This window comes from Bison bison, unplaced genomic scaffold (genome assembly GCF_000754665.1).
Source record: "Bison bison bison isolate TAMUID 2011002044 unplaced genomic scaffold, Bison_UMD1.0 scf7180017864451, whole genome shotgun sequence".
Lineage (NCBI taxonomy): Eukaryota > Metazoa > Chordata > Mammalia > Artiodactyla > Bovidae > Bison > Bison bison.
The window spans coordinates 5,622,417-5,640,035 of NW_011495013.1; the positions used below are offsets into that span (position 1 = coordinate 5,622,417).

The 17,619-nt window shown below is 39.5% G+C and overlaps 1 protein-coding gene across 1 annotated transcript in view; it reads right to left on the bottom strand.

The window, feature by feature from the left end:
- Nucleotides 1–17,619, bottom strand: part of GABRG1 (gamma-aminobutyric acid (GABA) A receptor, gamma 1) — a 90,051-nt gene that overhangs the window by 25,976 nt on the left and 46,456 nt on the right. The window contains exon 3 of the mRNA XM_010858860.1: nucleotides 14,599–14,666. Coding sequence (XP_010857162.1) covers nucleotides 14,599–14,666 — 68 coding nt within the window. The remainder of the gene's footprint in view (nucleotides 1–14,598; nucleotides 14,667–17,619) is intronic.

Here is a 17,619-nt window from a genome sequence, read left to right on the forward strand (position 1 = left end):
CAGACTCACGTCCATCGAATCAGTGATGCCATCCAGCCATCTCATCCTCTGTCGTCCCCTTTTCCTCCTGCCCCCAATCCCTCCCAATTCAGAGTCTTTTTCAGTGAGTCAACTCTTTGCATGAGGTGGCCAAAGTACTGGGGTTTCAGCTTTAGCATCATTCCTTCCAAAGAAATTCCAGGGCTGATCTCCTTTAGGATGGACTGGTTGGATCTCCTTGCAGTCCAAAGGACTCTCAAGAGTCTTCTCCAACACCACAGTTCAAAAGCATCAATTATTCGGTGCTCAGCTTTCTTCACAGTCCAACTCTCACATTCATACATGACCACTGAAAAAACCATAGCCTTGACTAGACAGACCTTTGTTGGCAAAGTAACGTCTCTGCTTTTGAATATGCTATCTAGGTTGGTCATAACTTTCCTTCCAAGGAGTAAGCGTCTTTTAATTTCATGGCTGCAGACATCATCTGCAGTGGCACTTCAGTTCAGTTCAGTTCACCCTTTGTGACTCCAAGAATCGCAGTACATCAGGCCTCCCTGTCCATCACGCACTGCCAGAGTCCACACAAAACCATGTCCCTTGAGAAGGTGATGCAATCCAACCATCTATCCTCTGTCATCCCCTTCTCCTCCAGCCCTCAACCTTTCCGAGCATCAGGGTCTTTTCCAAAGAGTCAGCTATTCATATCAGGTGGCTGAACTATTGGAGTTTCAGCTTCAACATCAGTCTTTCCAATGAACACCCAGGACTGATCTCCTTTAGGATGGACTGGTTGGATCTCCATGCAGTCCAAGAGACTCTCAAGAGTCTTCTCCAACACCACAGTTCAAAAGCTTCGATCTTCTGTGCTCAGCTTTCTTTATAGTCCAACTGTCACATCCATACATGACCACTGGAAAAACCATAGCCTTGACTACATGGACCTTTGTTGGCAAAGTAATGTCTCTGCTTTTTAATATGCTGTATAGGTTAGTCATAACTTTCCTTCCAAGGAGTAAGTGTCTTTTAATTTCATGGTGGAAGTCACCATCTGCAATGATTTTGGAGCCCAGAAAAATAAAGTCTGACACTGTTTCCACTGTTTCCCTATTTATTTCCCATGAAGTGATGGCACCGGATGCTATGATCTTAGTTTTCTGAATGTTGAGCTTTAAGCCAACTTTTCACTCTCCTCTTTCACTTTTATCAAGAGGCCTCTTTAGTTCATCTTTGCTTTCTGCCATAAAGGTTGTGTCATCTGCATATCTGAGGTTATTGATATTTCTCCCAGAAATCTTGATTCCAGCTTGTGCTTCCTCAAGCCAAGTGTTTCTCATGATGTACTCTGCATATAAGTTAAATAACTAGGGTGACAATATATAGCCTTGATGTACTCCTTTTCCTATTTGGAATCAGTCGAATGTTCCATGTCCAGTTCTAACTGTTGCTTCCTGACTTGCACACAGATTTCTCAAGAGGCAGGTCAGGTGGTCTGGTATTCCCATCTCTTTAAGAATTTTCCACAGTTTATTGTGATCCACACAGTCAAAGACTTTGGCATAGTCAAAAGCAGAAGCAAATGTTTTTTCTGGAACTCTTTTGCTTTTTTGATGATCCAGTGGATGTTGGCAATTTGATCTCTGGTTCCTCTGCCTTTTCTAAAACCAGCTTGAACATCTGGATGTTCACAGTTCACGTATTGCAGAAGGCTGGCTTGGAGAATTTTGAGCATTACTTTACTAGCGTGTGAGATAAGTGCAATTGTGCAATAGTTTGAAAATTCTTCGGCATTGCCTTTCTTTGGGATTGGAATGAAAATTGAACTTTTCCAGTCCTGTGGCCACTGCTGAGTTTTCCAAATTTGCTGACATATTGAGTGCAGTACTTTCATAGCATCATCTTTCAGGAGTTGAAATAGCTCAACTGGAATTCCAATACCTTCAAAAGTTGTGTTCATAGTGATGCTTCCTAAGGCCTACTTGACTTCACATTCTAGGATGTCTGGCTCAAGGTGAGTGATCACACCATTGTGATTATCCAGGCATGAAGATCTTTTTCTACTGTTCTTCTGTGTATTCTTGCCAACTCTTCTTAATATCTTCTGCTTCTGTTAGGTCCCTACAATTTCTGTCCTTTACTGAGCCCATCTTTGCATAAAATGTTCCCGTGGTAACTCTCATTTTCTTGACGAGATCTCGAGTCTTTCCCATTCTGTTGTTTTCCTCTATTTCTTTGTATTGATCACTGAGAAAGTCTTTCTTATCTTTCCTTGCTATTCTTTCGAACTCTATTTCAAATAGGTATATCTCCTTTTCTCCTTTGCTTTATATGTCCCTTCTTTTCACGTCCCTTCTTTTCACAGCTATTTGTAAGTCCTCCTCACAGCCATTTTGCTTTTTTGCATTTCTTTTTCTTGGGGATGGTCTTGATTCCTGTCTCCTGTACAATGTCACGAACGTCCGTCCATAGTTCATCAGGCATTCTGTCTACCAGATCTAGTCCCTTAAATCTTTCTCACTTCCACTGTATAGTCATAAGAGATTTGATTTAGGTCATTCCTGAATGGTCTAGTGGTTTTCTCCACTTTCTTCAGTTTCACTCTGAATTTGGTAATAGGGAATTCATGATCTGAGCCACAGTCAGCACCCGGTCTTGTTTTTGCTGACTGTATAGAGCTTCTCCATGTTTGCCTGCAAAGAATATAACCAATATGATTTCAGTGTCAACCATCTGGTAATGTCCATGTGTAGAGTCTTCTCTTGTGTTGTTGGAAGAGGGTGTTTTCTATGACTAGTGCGTTCCCTTAGCAAAACTCTATTAGCCTTTGCCCTGCTTCTTTCCGTATTCCAAGACCAAATCTGCCTGTTACTCCAGGTGTTTCTTGACTTCCTACTTTTGCATTCCCGTCCCCTATAATGAAAAGGACATCTCTTTTGGGTGTTAGTTCTAGTAGGTTTGTAGGCCTTCATAGAACTGTTCAACTTCAGCTTCTTCAGCATTACTGGTCAGGGCATACACTTGGATTACCGTGATATTGAATGGTTTGCCTTGGAAACGAACAGAGAACATTCTGTCGTTTTTGAGATTGCATCCAAGTACTGCATTTCGGAGTCTTTTGTTGACTATGATGGCTACTTCATTTCTTCTTAAGGGATTCCTGCTCACAGTACTGTAGATGTAATGGTCATCTGAGTTAAATTCACCCATTCCAGTCCATCTTATTTCACTGATTCCTATAATGACGATGTTCACTCTTGTCATCTCCTGTTTGACCACTTCCAATTTGCCTTGATTCATGAACCTAACATTCCAGATTCCTATGCAATATTGCTCTTTACAGCATCAAACCTTGCTTCTATCATCAATCCCATCCCTAACTGGGAGTTGTTTTTGCTTTGGCTCCATCCTTTCTTTCTTTCTGGAGTTATTTCTCCACTGATCTCCAGTAGCATATTGTGCACCTGCCGACCTGGGGAGTTCATCTTTCAGTGTCCTACCTTTCTGCCTTTTCATACTGTTTATGGGGTTCTCAGGGCAAGAATATTGAAGCGGTTTGCCATTCCCTTCTCCAGTAGACCACATTCTGTCAGACCTCTCCACCATGACCCATCTGTCTTGGGTGGCCCAACACAGCACGGCTTAGTTTCATTGAGTTAGACAAGGCTGTGGTCCATGTGATCAGATTGGCTAGTTGTCTGTGATTGTGGTTCAGTCTGTCTGCCCTCTGATGCCCTCTCTCAGTGCCTACCATCTTACTTGGTTTTCTCTTACCTTGGACATATCTCTTAATGTATATTATGGGAGTAGGTCTGGTCAGTACAATTCAGTCACTAAGTCCTGTCTGACTCTTTGAAACCCCATGGACTGCAGCACTCCTGGCCTCCCTGTCTGTCACCAACTCCCAGAGTTTACTCAAACCCATGTCCATTGAGTCAATGATGCCATCCAACCATCTCATCCTTTGTCATCCCCTTCTTCCGGCTACAATCTTTCTGAGCATCAGGGTCTTTTCAAATGAGTTAGTCCTTCACATCATGTGGTCAAAGTATTGGAGTTTCAGCTTCAACATCAGTCCTTCCAATGAATATTCAGGACTGATTTCCTTTAGGATGGACTGGTTGGATCTCCTTGCTGTCCAAGGGACTCTCAAGAGTCTTCACCAACACCACAGTTCAAAAGCATCAATTCTTCGGTGCTCAGCTTTCTTTATAGTCCACCTTTCACATCCATACATGACAACTGGAAAAAACATTGTTTTGACTAGACGGATCTTTGTTGGCAAAGTAATGCCTCTGCTTTTTAACATGCTGTATAGGTTGGTCATAACTTTCCTTCCAAGGAGTAAGCATCTTTTAACTTCGTGGCTGCAGTCACCATCTGCAGAGATTTTGGAGCCCAAAAAAACAAACTCTGCCACTGTTCCACTGTTTCTCCATCTATTTGCCATGAACTGATGGGACTGGATGCCATGATCATAGTTTTCTGAATGTTGATCTTTAAGCCAACTTTTTCACTCTCCTCTTTCACGTTCATCAAGAGGCCCTTTAGTTCCTCTTACTTTCTGCCATAAGGGTGGTTCCATCTGCATAGCTGAGGTTATTGATATTTCTCCCCAGTGACCTTGATTCCAGTTTGTGCTTCATCCAGCCCAGTGTTTCTCATGATATACTCTGCATATAAGTTAAGGTGACAACATACAGCCTTGACGTTACTCCTTTCCCAATTTGGAACCAGTCTATTTTTCCCTGGCCAGATCTAACTGTTGCTTCCTGACCTGCATACGGATTTCTCAGGAGGAAGGTCAAGTGATCTGGTATTCCCATCTCTTTCAAAATTTTCCACAGTTTATTGTGATCCACACAGTCAAAGGCTTTGTCATAGTCAATAAAGGAGAAATAGATGTTTTTCTGGAACTCTCTTGCTTTTTGGATGACCCAGCGGATGTTGGCAACTGGATCTCTGGTTCCTCTGCCTTTTCTAAATCCAGCTTGAACATCTGGAAGTTCACCATTCACGTACTGTTGAAGCCTGACTTGGAGAATTTTTAGCATTACTTTACTAGCGTGTGATGAGTGCAATTGTACAGTAGTTTGAGCATTCTTCGGCATTGCCTTTCTTTGGGATTGCAATGAAGACTGACCTTTTCCAGTCCTGTGGCCACTGCTGAGTTTTCCAAATTTGCTGGCATATTGAGTGCAGCACTTTCACAGCATCATCTTTCAGGATTTGAAATAGCTCAACTAGAGTTCCATCACCTCCACTAGCTTTGCTTGTAGTGAGCTTCCTAAGGCCCACTTGACTTCACATTCCAGGATGTCTGCCTCTAGGTGAGTGACCACACCATCATGATTATCCGGGCATGAAGATCTTTTTTTGTACAGTTCTTCTGTGTATTCTATTCACCTCTTTTTAATATCTTCTGCTTCTGTTAGGTCCATACCATTATGGCAGAGACATTACTTTGTTGATTAAGGTCCATATAGTCAAATTTATGGTTTTTCTGGTAGTCACGTGTGGATGTGAGGGTTGGACCATAAAGAAAGCTAAGCATCAAAGAATTGATGCTTTTGATCTGTGGTGTTGGAGAAGACTCTTGAGAGTCCCCTGGACTGCAAGGAGATCCAACCAGTCCATCATAAAGGAAATTAGTCCTGAATATTCACTGCAAGGACTGATGCTGAAGCTGAGGCTCCAATACTTTCACCACCTGATGTGAAGAACTGATTCATTGGAAAACACTCTGATGCTGGGAAAGGTTGAAGGCATGAGGTAAAGAGGCAACAGAGGATGAGATGGTTGAAGGGCATCACCAACTCGATGGGCATGAATTTTAGCAAGCTCCTGGAGTTGGTGATGGACAGGAAAGCCTGGTGTGCTGCAGTCCACAGGGCTGCAAAGAGTCAGACATTACTGAGTGACTGAAGTGAACTGAATTGAATCTTCTAAAATGGTGAAATATTATCCCTTTGAAGTGATCTTTAGTCCATGATAAATCATCATCTTATGTGCTAAACTGCTTTTTCCTATTCATTGTTTTTCTGTTTTTTAAAAAATATTATTAGCAACATATTACTATTTGTCACTCTCCTCATATAAATAAATTTTATATTAAGAAATGAAACAATCAAAGTGGTTGCTTAATAACTTTGAATTCATCACTGAAAACCCTTGGTAGGTACCATATAACTCAATTTAAATAAAGAGGTGAAAACCGTAGATTCAAAAGGTATAACTGTATTAACTATAACATTTGACAAATGAAACAGGGCCTTAAATTAGCTAGGTAGGAAGCAAAACTAAAAACCAGATTTTAACGACATTTTGACAGAACTTTCCCCCTAATCCTAACCTGAGGCCAGAACTGTCAAGCAGTACTAGCCCATTATAGAACATTCTATATCTATTAGTACATAAAGGACTCAAAATTATAACTAAGCTGGGAGGCAAATCATTAAAAAAGAATTCAACATTAGACACCTCCAAAGACTAACCACAGTATTAGAAAATGAATTATTAAATATATATTTAATATAGGAGGCAATATTTAATATTTTGAAATAGGAATTAACTGTAATAATCAGAGAAGGCAATGGCACCCCACTCCAGTACTCTTGCCTGGAAAATCCCATGGACGGAGGGGCCTGGTGGGCTGCAGTCCATGGGGTCACTAGAGTCAGACACTACTGAGCGACTTCACTTTCACTTTTTACTTTCATGCATTGGAGAAGGAAATGGCAACCCACTCCAGTGTTCTTGCCTGGAGAATCCCAGGGACAGGGGAGCCTGGTGGGCTGCCGTCTATGGGGTCGCACAGAGTCAGACACATCTGAAGTGACTTAGCAGCAAGTGTAATAATAGCCATGATATAATACATGGAAAGATACCATGTTATAGTAAAAATATGCATAATAATATAGCATTTGGGGAAACCATGTATATAAAGTTATTAAAATGTTAAAATAGTAGCTAACAGTGGTGACCACTGTATAATGATAATCCATGATATTATTCAAAAATAGTTTAGAAAATATGGCATAGGGTCACCATTTGCAAGTTAAAATATGTATGGATTTATAACAGAATTTTTCCTGACCCTTCGTCCTCTGTATTTATCTAATCCTCCCCACTAGGTTTTATGCTTCTCCAAAGAAGGCTATATATTTTCTAACTCAGTAATCAATGTATCAACTGTCACAATAGAAGTGTTACATAAATAAAAGACAAATAAGATCATAGAATAAAAATTTTAAAGTGTTTTTTAACATTAAGAAATAGTATAAATTATTTTAATAATTTTTGCAGGTTTAGTTGTCAATTTAATTTCTTTATTATAAGAACTCTAACTTCCTATTCTTGGAGCAAATGAGCATTCTGGATCAAAGCAGCACAGAGATGAAAATAACACTTATCTATTTATAATTTTTAATTTTATTTCTGTTAGTGTTGAGTCAAAAGTTACCTAAAATAGAGCCAGTGAAAAGAAATTGACTTTAAAGGATATAATGAAAAAATAAATCTTAATGTAATATGCAAAAAAAGAAATAAAAACTATGGTAGCAAGCTTTAAAATGTTGCACAAATGAAACAAGTAAACTTAATGTGTTGCTGTTTTATAATTCCTAAAAGTAATATAGCTGGCAAGGAGTGACTATTTCCTGTTAATATAGTAAAAGCAAAACATGGAGTTAATTTAATATTTAGAAGCTATGTTGAAATCTTTATTTCCTTAAATCTGGAAGCATCAGTAACAAAAAAAGAGAAGAAAGGAAGGAGAGGAATGGGAAGGAAAAGAGTAGAGAGGAAGAAACCCCAAGAAAGAGGGGCAGAAAGAGACAAAGACAGAGAAATGGAAGAACTTATGAACATTGGGTAGAGAAGGAAATGGCAACCCACTCCAGTATTCTTGCCTAGAGAATCCTGTGGATGGAGGAGCCTGGCAGGCCGCTGCCCATAGGGTGGCAAAGAGTCAGACACAACTGGAGTGACTTAGCATGCATGCATGCATTGGAGAAGGAAATGGTGACCCACTCCAGTATTCTTGCATGGAGACTCCCAGGGACAGAGGAGCCTGGTGGGCTGCTGTCTATGGGGTCGCACAGAGTCGGACACAACTAAAGCGACTTAGCAGCAGTAGCAGCAAGAACATCACGACCAATTGTATGAACCATGCTAAAGAAATGTGCTCCTTGAAAGAAATTCATGATTCATGAAGAAAAAACTTCTCCCCAAGCACCAGCTTTCTCAGTATATTTGGAATGGTTAAACAAAAGTTATATGTCTAGGGATTTAATGATAAAAATTGAGTTTGATAAAATAAGGTAAAATTTTTAAAAAATCTAAAAAGTCAGTTCTCACCATTCTCAAATGAATTATTTAAATATACCTTACCCTCTAACTATACCTCATGGGCTTCCCAGGTGGCTCAGTGGTAAAAAAAAAAAAAAAAATCTGTGCTAATTCAGAAGCCGCAGGAGACACCTGTTTATTCCTGTGTCAGGAAGATCCCCTGGAGAAGGAAATGGCAACCCACTCTAGTATTCTTGCCTGGAAAATCCCATGGACAGAGGACCCTGGCAATGCTACAGTCCATGGGGTCACAAAGAGTTGGACTTGACTTAGTGACTAAACCACCACCCTCTATATGGTGGCCCAATGGTAAAGAATCTGCCTACAATGCAGGAAGCCGCAGGAACCAGGGTTCTATCTTTGGGTTGGAAAGATCCTCTTGAGGAGGGCATGTCAACAAACTTGAGTATTCTTGCCTGGAGAATCCCAGGGACAGAAGGGCCTGGCAAGCTACAGTCCATGGGGTCACAAAGAGTCAGACACGACTGAAGAGACTTAGCATGCACTCAGGCACCTTCTATACAGACATTTGATGCTTGCCCATTCTGCTTAAATGATAGAACAAAACTTCTTTACTAAAAAAATCTCTTATCCACCTTATTTCATTTCCATGCAATAATAATTAATGTTTATAACTTGAGTAAGTTCACCTATGCTTTAAGATTATTTATACTTTTATAGGGAACAGTTGAACTTTCCTTTTCTGGAAAAAAAAGCCTGAAAGGGGGCATTATTGTTAAATATTTCTATACTGGCAAGAAAGAAAACAACTTGTCTTTTGCTAAATACAATAAATCCTATTTGTGTACTGCTCAGATCCTGATGCTGGGAAAGACTGAAGGTGGGAGGAAAGGGGGATGACAGAGGATGAGATGGTTGGATGGCATCACCGACTCCATGGACATGAGTTTGAGTAAACTCTGGTAGTTGGTGATGGACAGGGGAGGCCTGGCATGCTGCAGTCCAGGGGATCACAAAGACTGAGGGACTGAACTGAACTTCCCTGTGTTGTCACTCCAGCAGGTAGTTACTCTGGAATCTAGCCCAGCTGGTGCCCTGGCTTCTTTCTAATTTGCCCTCTTTATAACTGGTGCCTTCATTCTTCAGCCCTGTCTCCAGTACCATAACCAATAAAAATTTCAAGGCTGAAGAATCTATCCAGCTTAGGAACCATAGTCTCAGATCATGTGACCTATGACCCTGGCATTTACAATGATATAAAGTTAAATTCTATAGACATGATTTGGGATCTTGTTCTTGAGAAGTTTTTTTATCACTGTTTTTCTCTCTGATCTGACACTTTCAAAGTACCTATACTGATAATCTCTTAATATTGGGCTGTATAAGGGTGTTGGTGCTACTGCTGCTAAGTTGCGTCATTCGTGTCCAACTCTGTGTGACCCCATGGACAGCAGCCCACCAGGCTCCCCCGTCCCTGGGATTCTCCAGGCAAGAATACTGGAGTGGGTTGCCATTTCCTTCTCCAATGCATGAAAGTGAAAAGTGAAAGTGAAGTCGCTCAGTTGTGTCTGACTCTTAGCGACTCCATGGACTTCAGCCTACCAGGCTCCTCCGTCCATGGGATTTTCCAGGCAAGAGTGCTGGAGTGGATTGCTATTTCCTTCTCCAGGGGATCTTCCCGACCCAGGAATTGAACCTGAGTCTCCTGCATTGCAGGCAGACGCTTTACCGTCTGAGCCACCAGGGAAACCCACGTCCAAACTATAGCTGTAATTTTCAATGATTACTGTTCTGTACTTACTCCCCTTGTGTTGCTGCTGCTGCTGCTGCTGCTAAGTCACTTCAGTCGTGTCCCACTCTGTGCGACTCCATAGACGGCAGCCCACCAGGCTTCCCGGTCCCTGGGATTCTCCAGGCAAGAACGCTGGAGTGGGTTTGCCATTTCCTTCTCCAAGGCATAAAAGTGAAAAGTGAAAGTGAAGTCGTTCAGTCGTGTCCGACTCTAGCGACCCCATGGACTGCAGCCTACCAGGCTTCTCCGTCCATGGGATCTTCCAGGCAAAAGTACTGGAGTGGGGTGCCATTGCTAGATACCCATTATATCATCTTGGATTCACTGGAGCTTTCACTGATTTTTATTCAGGGAATTCCCATAACCCTTGGCTGTTATATGTGCTACCAGAGGATAACTGCAATTGTTTAATTACCCTGAGATATTTACTCAAAAGAGTGAAAACACATAATCTCCTCAAAACTTGAAAAATTAAGAGGATGAAATACTTTAATTTCAGTCTAATAACCTCTATTAACATTTTGTGCCTTCATTTTTTATTGTTTTTTTTTTCTGTTTACATTTAGATAGTTTTAATTAGAGCATGCATAGTTGAATGGCCTCTTTCCAAGTTTTTTTTTTTTTTTTCAATTCTGATTAGTTGCATCTGTTACTCACTTTGCACTAAAATTTTCAAAATAAAAATTATGGGACAATCTATTTATCGATTACTTTATTCATTCTTTTAACATGCAATTATTGAATATCCAATGTTTGACAGTGACACCAGGATTGAAGCCATTAACCTAACCTTGAATTTAAAAAAAAAGAAAAGAAAGATACATATGATCGTAGAATGATACTGTTTTAGGTCTTATCAATAATCTACAGATACTATTTTATGCAGCCAAGTTTGAAAAAAAAAAGCATTTTGTACCAAACCATATTTTATTTCATTTGAAAAAGTAAAATTATTAAACTTATATAGTAGCTTTGATTCTTATCAGTACCTTAAGTTGTTTATGTAGTTAAGAGGGGGAAAAGACTTGCTTGCTTAATTCTATTCAAGTCAAAGCAATTCTATTCATTTTATAATAACTGAATTCTAATGTTCCTGCATTGTTTAGTTAAAATAGTTTTCTCTGTAAACTGTTCCTTCGTTCCTAGTATGACATGCTTCTGTTTTAATAAACACTATTAAATATTCTAGTTTTTTTCTTATATGTGCTTTAGTATCACCAATTTTAATAGTAATTTCATTTAATTAGCTTAAAAAAAAAAAAAAAACTATCACTGTCCAAGGTTACAAGTGTGTGATTTGCCCCACTGGAAACTAAATATTTAATACTATGAAACTTTTATGCAAGAATATCATCACAGAAGTCTCTTGATAGCTATTCATGTGAAAGTATTTCTGGAATACTAATTCAGTCTTGAATTCTACTTCTTTTTAATAACCTCATTTTTTCTTTAATGAATTCATTCAAATTGAAGACAAAGGGCTCAAATAAAAAATACACAATGCAGGAAAATTTAGACTTCCACATCCCTAAATGGGTTTACCTAAGTATTAGTAGAGACTGAATATTTTAAGATTCTTTTAAAGAGAAAATTAACATCTTAGTAAGGCATTACTTTATAAAATCTTATATTTGCATAATGTTAAATTAATACACACAGAGATATAAACTTCTTTATCTTTATGAAAACCAAGTGGTTGTATACAAATTTGTTTGGAGTTAGAAGGAAAACTAAAACACTTTCAAATTTTACCTTCCCTTGCTTCATCTTCATTTTCTTGTCAACTTATCAGTTTAATTTGCTATCTCAGCTTCATCTTACAGGTCCTTAAATGTATATATTCCTCAAGGTCTGATATTGTTTCTTTTTCCTTCTCTCTTTACTTTCAGACCTTCCAATTCCTCAGAGGTTTAGCTAATCCCTGACAAATATTTGCGTCAACCCTTTACCCTGAGAGCTGGCTCCAATTTTCAGATTATCAAATTCAACTTATCCACAGCCAGTTCATATTCATTTGCATTGAGGCAACAAAGATGTCCATTATTGTGTGGAGAGAATCCTGCCACTATGGTGATCAATATAGGCACTGTGAAAGTTAATGACAAACACATGAACATCATGTTGACTAAGAGAAAAACCGATCATGACTGTAATACTATAGGACAAAGTAGACACTGATAACTGTTAGGTATATAATGATGGTTATTCAGGTATAATAAAGGGCTTCCCCATTGGCTCAGTGGTAAAGAATAGCTTGCCCATAGAGGAGGTGCAGGTTCGATCCCTGGGTCAGGAATATCCCCCTCAAGTAAGACATAGCAACCCACTCTAGTATTCTTGTCTCGGAAATCCCATGGACAGAGGAGCCTGGCGGGCTACAGTCCATGGAGCCACAGAAGAGTCAGACAGGACAATGACTAAACAATAACATTCAATTATAAAATGGTTAAGACTAGAATAAAGGGACAATTTGTTGTAATAATGAATAAATGAAGTTGGGGAGAAAAATCATCAAAGCCTTAGAAAATTATCTTTGCATGGTATTATGCACTGAATTCGGAGAAGGCAATGGCACCCCACTCCAGTACTCTTGCCTGGAAAATCCCATGGACAGAGGAGCCTGGTATCCTGCAGTCCATGGGGTTGTGAAGAGTCGGACACAGCTGAGCGACTTCCCTTTCACTTTTCACTTTCATGCATTGGAGAAGGAAATGGCAACCCACTCCAGTGTTCTTGCCTGGAGAATCCCGGGGACGGGGGAGCCTGGTGGGCTGCCATCTATGGGGTCGCACAGAGTCAGACATGACTGAAGCGACTTAGCAGCAGCTGCAGCATGCACTGAATGGTGTCCTCCCACAATTTATATGCTGAAGGCCTAACACCCCAATACGTTAGGGTATGACTGTTTTGGGAGACAGGGCTTTTAAGGAGATGATTAAGTTAAAATGAGGTTGTTAGGGTGGACCTGAATCCAATCTGACTGCTGTTCTTATAATAAGGGAAAGTTTGGATATTTGGATGAAACTTGGATGAAAATTTGGATACACAAAGAGCACAAGGGAAGTGGATGCACTGAAGAAAGCCTATGTGATTCAGCAAAAAGGCGGATATATGCAAACCAAGGAGAGAAGTCTTAGAAAAAAGTAAAGTTGCTGACACCTTGATTTAGCTTTTGTCCTTCAGAACTTGAGACATAAGTGTCTATAGTTAGAGCCATCCAGTCTCTGATACTTTATTACGGCAGCCTGGGAGGCTAACATGGGTGCCCATCAAAGGAGATGAAAATAAAACATGATAGAACCCATTGAAAAGCAACAAGTAGTCTGACTCAGAAATGGGATTATTAGGGTTCGGATCAGTACATTTTCAATCTACTTTAAATAATGTCTATGGGTTGTATTGTAGGTGTTAATTATGTCTTTTTAATGGTAAGGAAAACTATTCACTCTACATGTAAGAGATAAAGCATAGTTACACACTTTTATTAATTTTCAGCCTAAATGACCTTCCCTTGGCATTTTTTCATATTCTCTCTCTTGCCCATAGTTCTCTTACACTCTCTTCCCTCTCTACCACCAACTTCTTATCTCATTCTCTTCTAAGTCAAGTTTCTTAAAATAGTAGTTACAGTGTAAGTCAATTTTCTCAAAATAGTAGTTCATAAAATTAACCTGCATTCCCACTTAATCTCCATCATCTTGAAATCAGCATATGATTTCATGTCTGTGAACCTGTATTTCAGGGCTCTGTGCCAAGAAGTTGGGTATGAGACCAATTATGAGGCTGGAGCAGACATATGATTCAGCTCTTATTCTTTTCTTACTTTCAGCATTCCTCTGAATTTTATCTGAGAGAATCAGTACCATCTAGCCAATACCAGTAGGCCCAATTTAATTCATTTATCATTGGATTCTCATGTACATAGACAATTGTTTATTAATTCCTTCTTCTTCATCCTCTTTTCTTCCTCAGATACTTTAATACCATCTTCTCCCTGCTTCTCTTACCCACTGACTTTTCTGAGTATGTCCCTTTTCTGCACTTCTCTGTTTTTCCACCTGTAGTTTATACACATTGGCCTCAATTTACCATCTGATTGTCAGATCTGTGTTCTTCTTAATATGTATCTCCCTTGGATCACTTCTCAAGGCTTCAAGCTATATCTTATACTGCTTATTCTTCTTCCTTTCTCAATTTATATCTATTTCCAAATCATCTCCAAATCAACTTATTCCCTGAACTTAAAATCCAAATCATTGCTGGACAGTTCCTCCTGAATGTGCCTTTAGCATTTGAGGGCATATGTGACTATATTCCCAATCTCAAAAGATGACTCTGCTGTCCACAAAGTCATCTCTATACCTTAGAGTCAGCCTATGCACAACCGGAAAATCACTTCACCTTTTCACCCCGAACTCATTCAGAATTAGCTCTCAGAAGTTGCTCACATATTCATTCTATTGCTGTGGTATGTACTCAAGAACTTTATGCAAATAATAATTTTTAATATCATAACTCACCATATTTATGGGATCAACTGGTCCAATGCTGTTTACATAAACATCAGTTTCAATTACTGTGGGCCTCACTGCAAAATACCAATACAAAGAATGTTCAAAGATATAATCAGAGGTGGTGTTAAATCTTATTTAAATAAGTCTTTACTAATCATTAATACTTTATCATTTTAGTTATAAAACATTTTGCACTATGAAATGAAGGAGCATGATTCATTATATAAACACAACCATCTTTTAAGTCAATTATGTAACTAAAAAAGACCATTTTTGACTAAAAATATTTCAGCGCATAGCCTAAAAATGTTAAAACTGTTCAAACCTTCCATGAAAATTAATAAAGTTAATTCAGTTAAAGTTGTTAGATGACTTACTCTGCAACAGTTATAGAATTTAGGACCAGATGGATTTTAGAGCCTAAATACTGTTACGTAAGCCTGTGCATGTGCACAGGTTCAGTCACTTCAGTCGTGTCTGGTTCTTTGCAACTGCATGCACTGTAGCCTGCCAGGCTCCTCTGTCCATGGTATTCTCCAGGCAAGAGGGAGTGGGTTGCCATGCTGCCGGGAGCCGGCATATTGCATATTGAGTGCATATTGCATATTGCATATTGAGTGCAGCACTTTTCACAGCATCATCTTTCAGGATCTGGAATAGCTCAACTGGAATTCTGTCACTGCCGGTAGCCAGCGTGAGGAACTCCGCCCATGACAAAGGTCATGAGGAAGGAGGTTCGGCATAAGCAAAGGCGGGATCGAGCCTCAGAGTCCCCCTGGAAATTCTCAAGCAGAGTCTGCCTACTTTCTGCTTTGTGCTTTCACCTACACCACTCTGACTTTACAGGGGGCTGTCCCCCACTACCTCTCTCTGAAAAAAGAGTTAGCTTACAGTTCCAGTTAATAATTCCTGAGTGTGACAGTGTTTAACCTACAAACTCCTTTGGAAATCCGATTGTTCAGAGCCTCCCAACTGTGAGAGGCAGGAGATGTTCTAAACTGTCTAAACACAGATTCTTTTGAGTAGTTAAAAGATTGATTAGAAATTGTATTGGTGAAGGGATTTTCACTTGTTGGGCCAATGTTTGCTGCTAAGTTTCCATATCCCTTACCTACTGTGTCCCTGGCAGTGTATTGATTAATATAATTGGTGTAAGTAGTAGCTTTAATGTTTGTAACCTGGGACCCTTGAGTTAATTCTTTTTCTTATTGTAGCCCACCACACCTTTGCTCTGTAGGAATGCAGCTTTATCTAATGCTTTTGGAGGGTGGCTCCTGACCAATCACCTTTGGAGAAAAATAAGGTTTCTGAAGAAAGGGTCTTAAAATGTTAACAGGCCTCCGGGCCAGAAGATGATGCAAATCACCTAAGCTTTTGCATATGATAAGTTTGCAGGAAGAAAGCCTGGCTTGCTGCAAGACTCTACCCCTTCCCCGATTATCCTCTATGCATAAACTAAGGTATAAAAACTACTTTGGAAAATAAAGTGCAGGGCCTTGTTCACCGAAACTTGGTCTCACCATGTCGTTCTTTCTCTTACCTTCTGGCTGAATTATTCAGCCTCTTTTCTACACTGAATTTCCTCACTGAGCTATCCTTATTTCAGCCTCTTTTCTTCACTGAATTTTACTGAGCTATCCTCATTCTATTACTCTTTATATCCTTAATTAACATTTAATTAAGCAATTGTTTCCTGATCTTCGCCTACGCCATCTCTCCTTCGAATACCCTGGATCAGCTGGGGCTGGTCCCCGGCACCATGCCCTCTTTCAGGGGATCTTCCCGACCCAGGGATCAAACCCATGTCTCCTGCATGACAGGTGAATTCTTTACTGCCAAGCCACCTGGGAAACCTGTTAATCTATTTAGTGCATATCAGTGGTGTGCTAGCAAATGTTACCAAGCTTACTCTTAGAGATGAGTAAAAAGCCCTGATTTGTATCTTTTGCTGATTTCAATGTTGCAAATACTCCCACAATAACTGATGTAGAGATACCACTGTGAAGTCACTGAGTGCAGAGTGGGGACAATATGTAATTAGTGGCTATTGTGAGCCAGTATAAACCAGTCCCAGCAATACTAGAATTTGAAGCACAGTTATGATGATCAAAGGAGGTGATGAATGTAAAGCATCTACCTCTAGGTCTGATTCTTATCAGGAGCATAATCAGTGTATATACACCCCCTTCTTCCCTTGTTAACAATATTCCTTTGGATTGTTTACAGTTGGCTCCAAGGAAAGGTGTATTTTCATCTAATTCTCAGAGTAGACTATATAGCCACCACTGTGAACTTCATCTGTACGCAGCCATTTGTGCTTTCTGAGTTAGTCTTTAAATGTCTATAGTCTTATATTCTATCAAAATGTGTAGCATGGTTCAGCCTTTTAAACATTTACTGAATTATATGGTTAACTAATACACTCTATAGTAAATATTTTGTGATTGCTAAATAGTGATTGTGATTTAGGCTTTCTGCCTTTGTCAGGTATTTTTGGCTTCCTATAATGAGATTTACCATAGTAATGATAATTTATATTCATGAGATTTTTTTGTTTACTATGAAAAACATTTTCACATAGTTTATTTTTATTCCCTACTCCCCTAAAGGTTCGTTTATTGATTCCACAAATACTTGTTGAGGAATACATGTAAGGGTTTCATAAGTGGACAAGAAGGGAACAAACGTTGTGAGAAAAAATCTATAATAGATCTCAAAGAGATTTACATAGAGATAATGCAAAAGCAGAAAAACCACCTTATACATTAAAAGTTTCTAAAGTAAGCATGTTTCTAGTAATATTTATTCAGTCATCCTTTCTGGATAACTTTATGTGATTTCCCTTTCTGGCCCAGTGTTTATCATTCTTACAATGCAAACACTATATTAGACCTGGCAGGATGAATCTTCTTAATATGTAGCTGAGTCTGCCTGTCTGATTCCCTTGCCTGTCCAAAATCTCCCTGTCTTGGTAACCTACTCTGGCAGAGCCTCCAGGCTGGTAAGCTTCCATGGAAAACTTAAGGC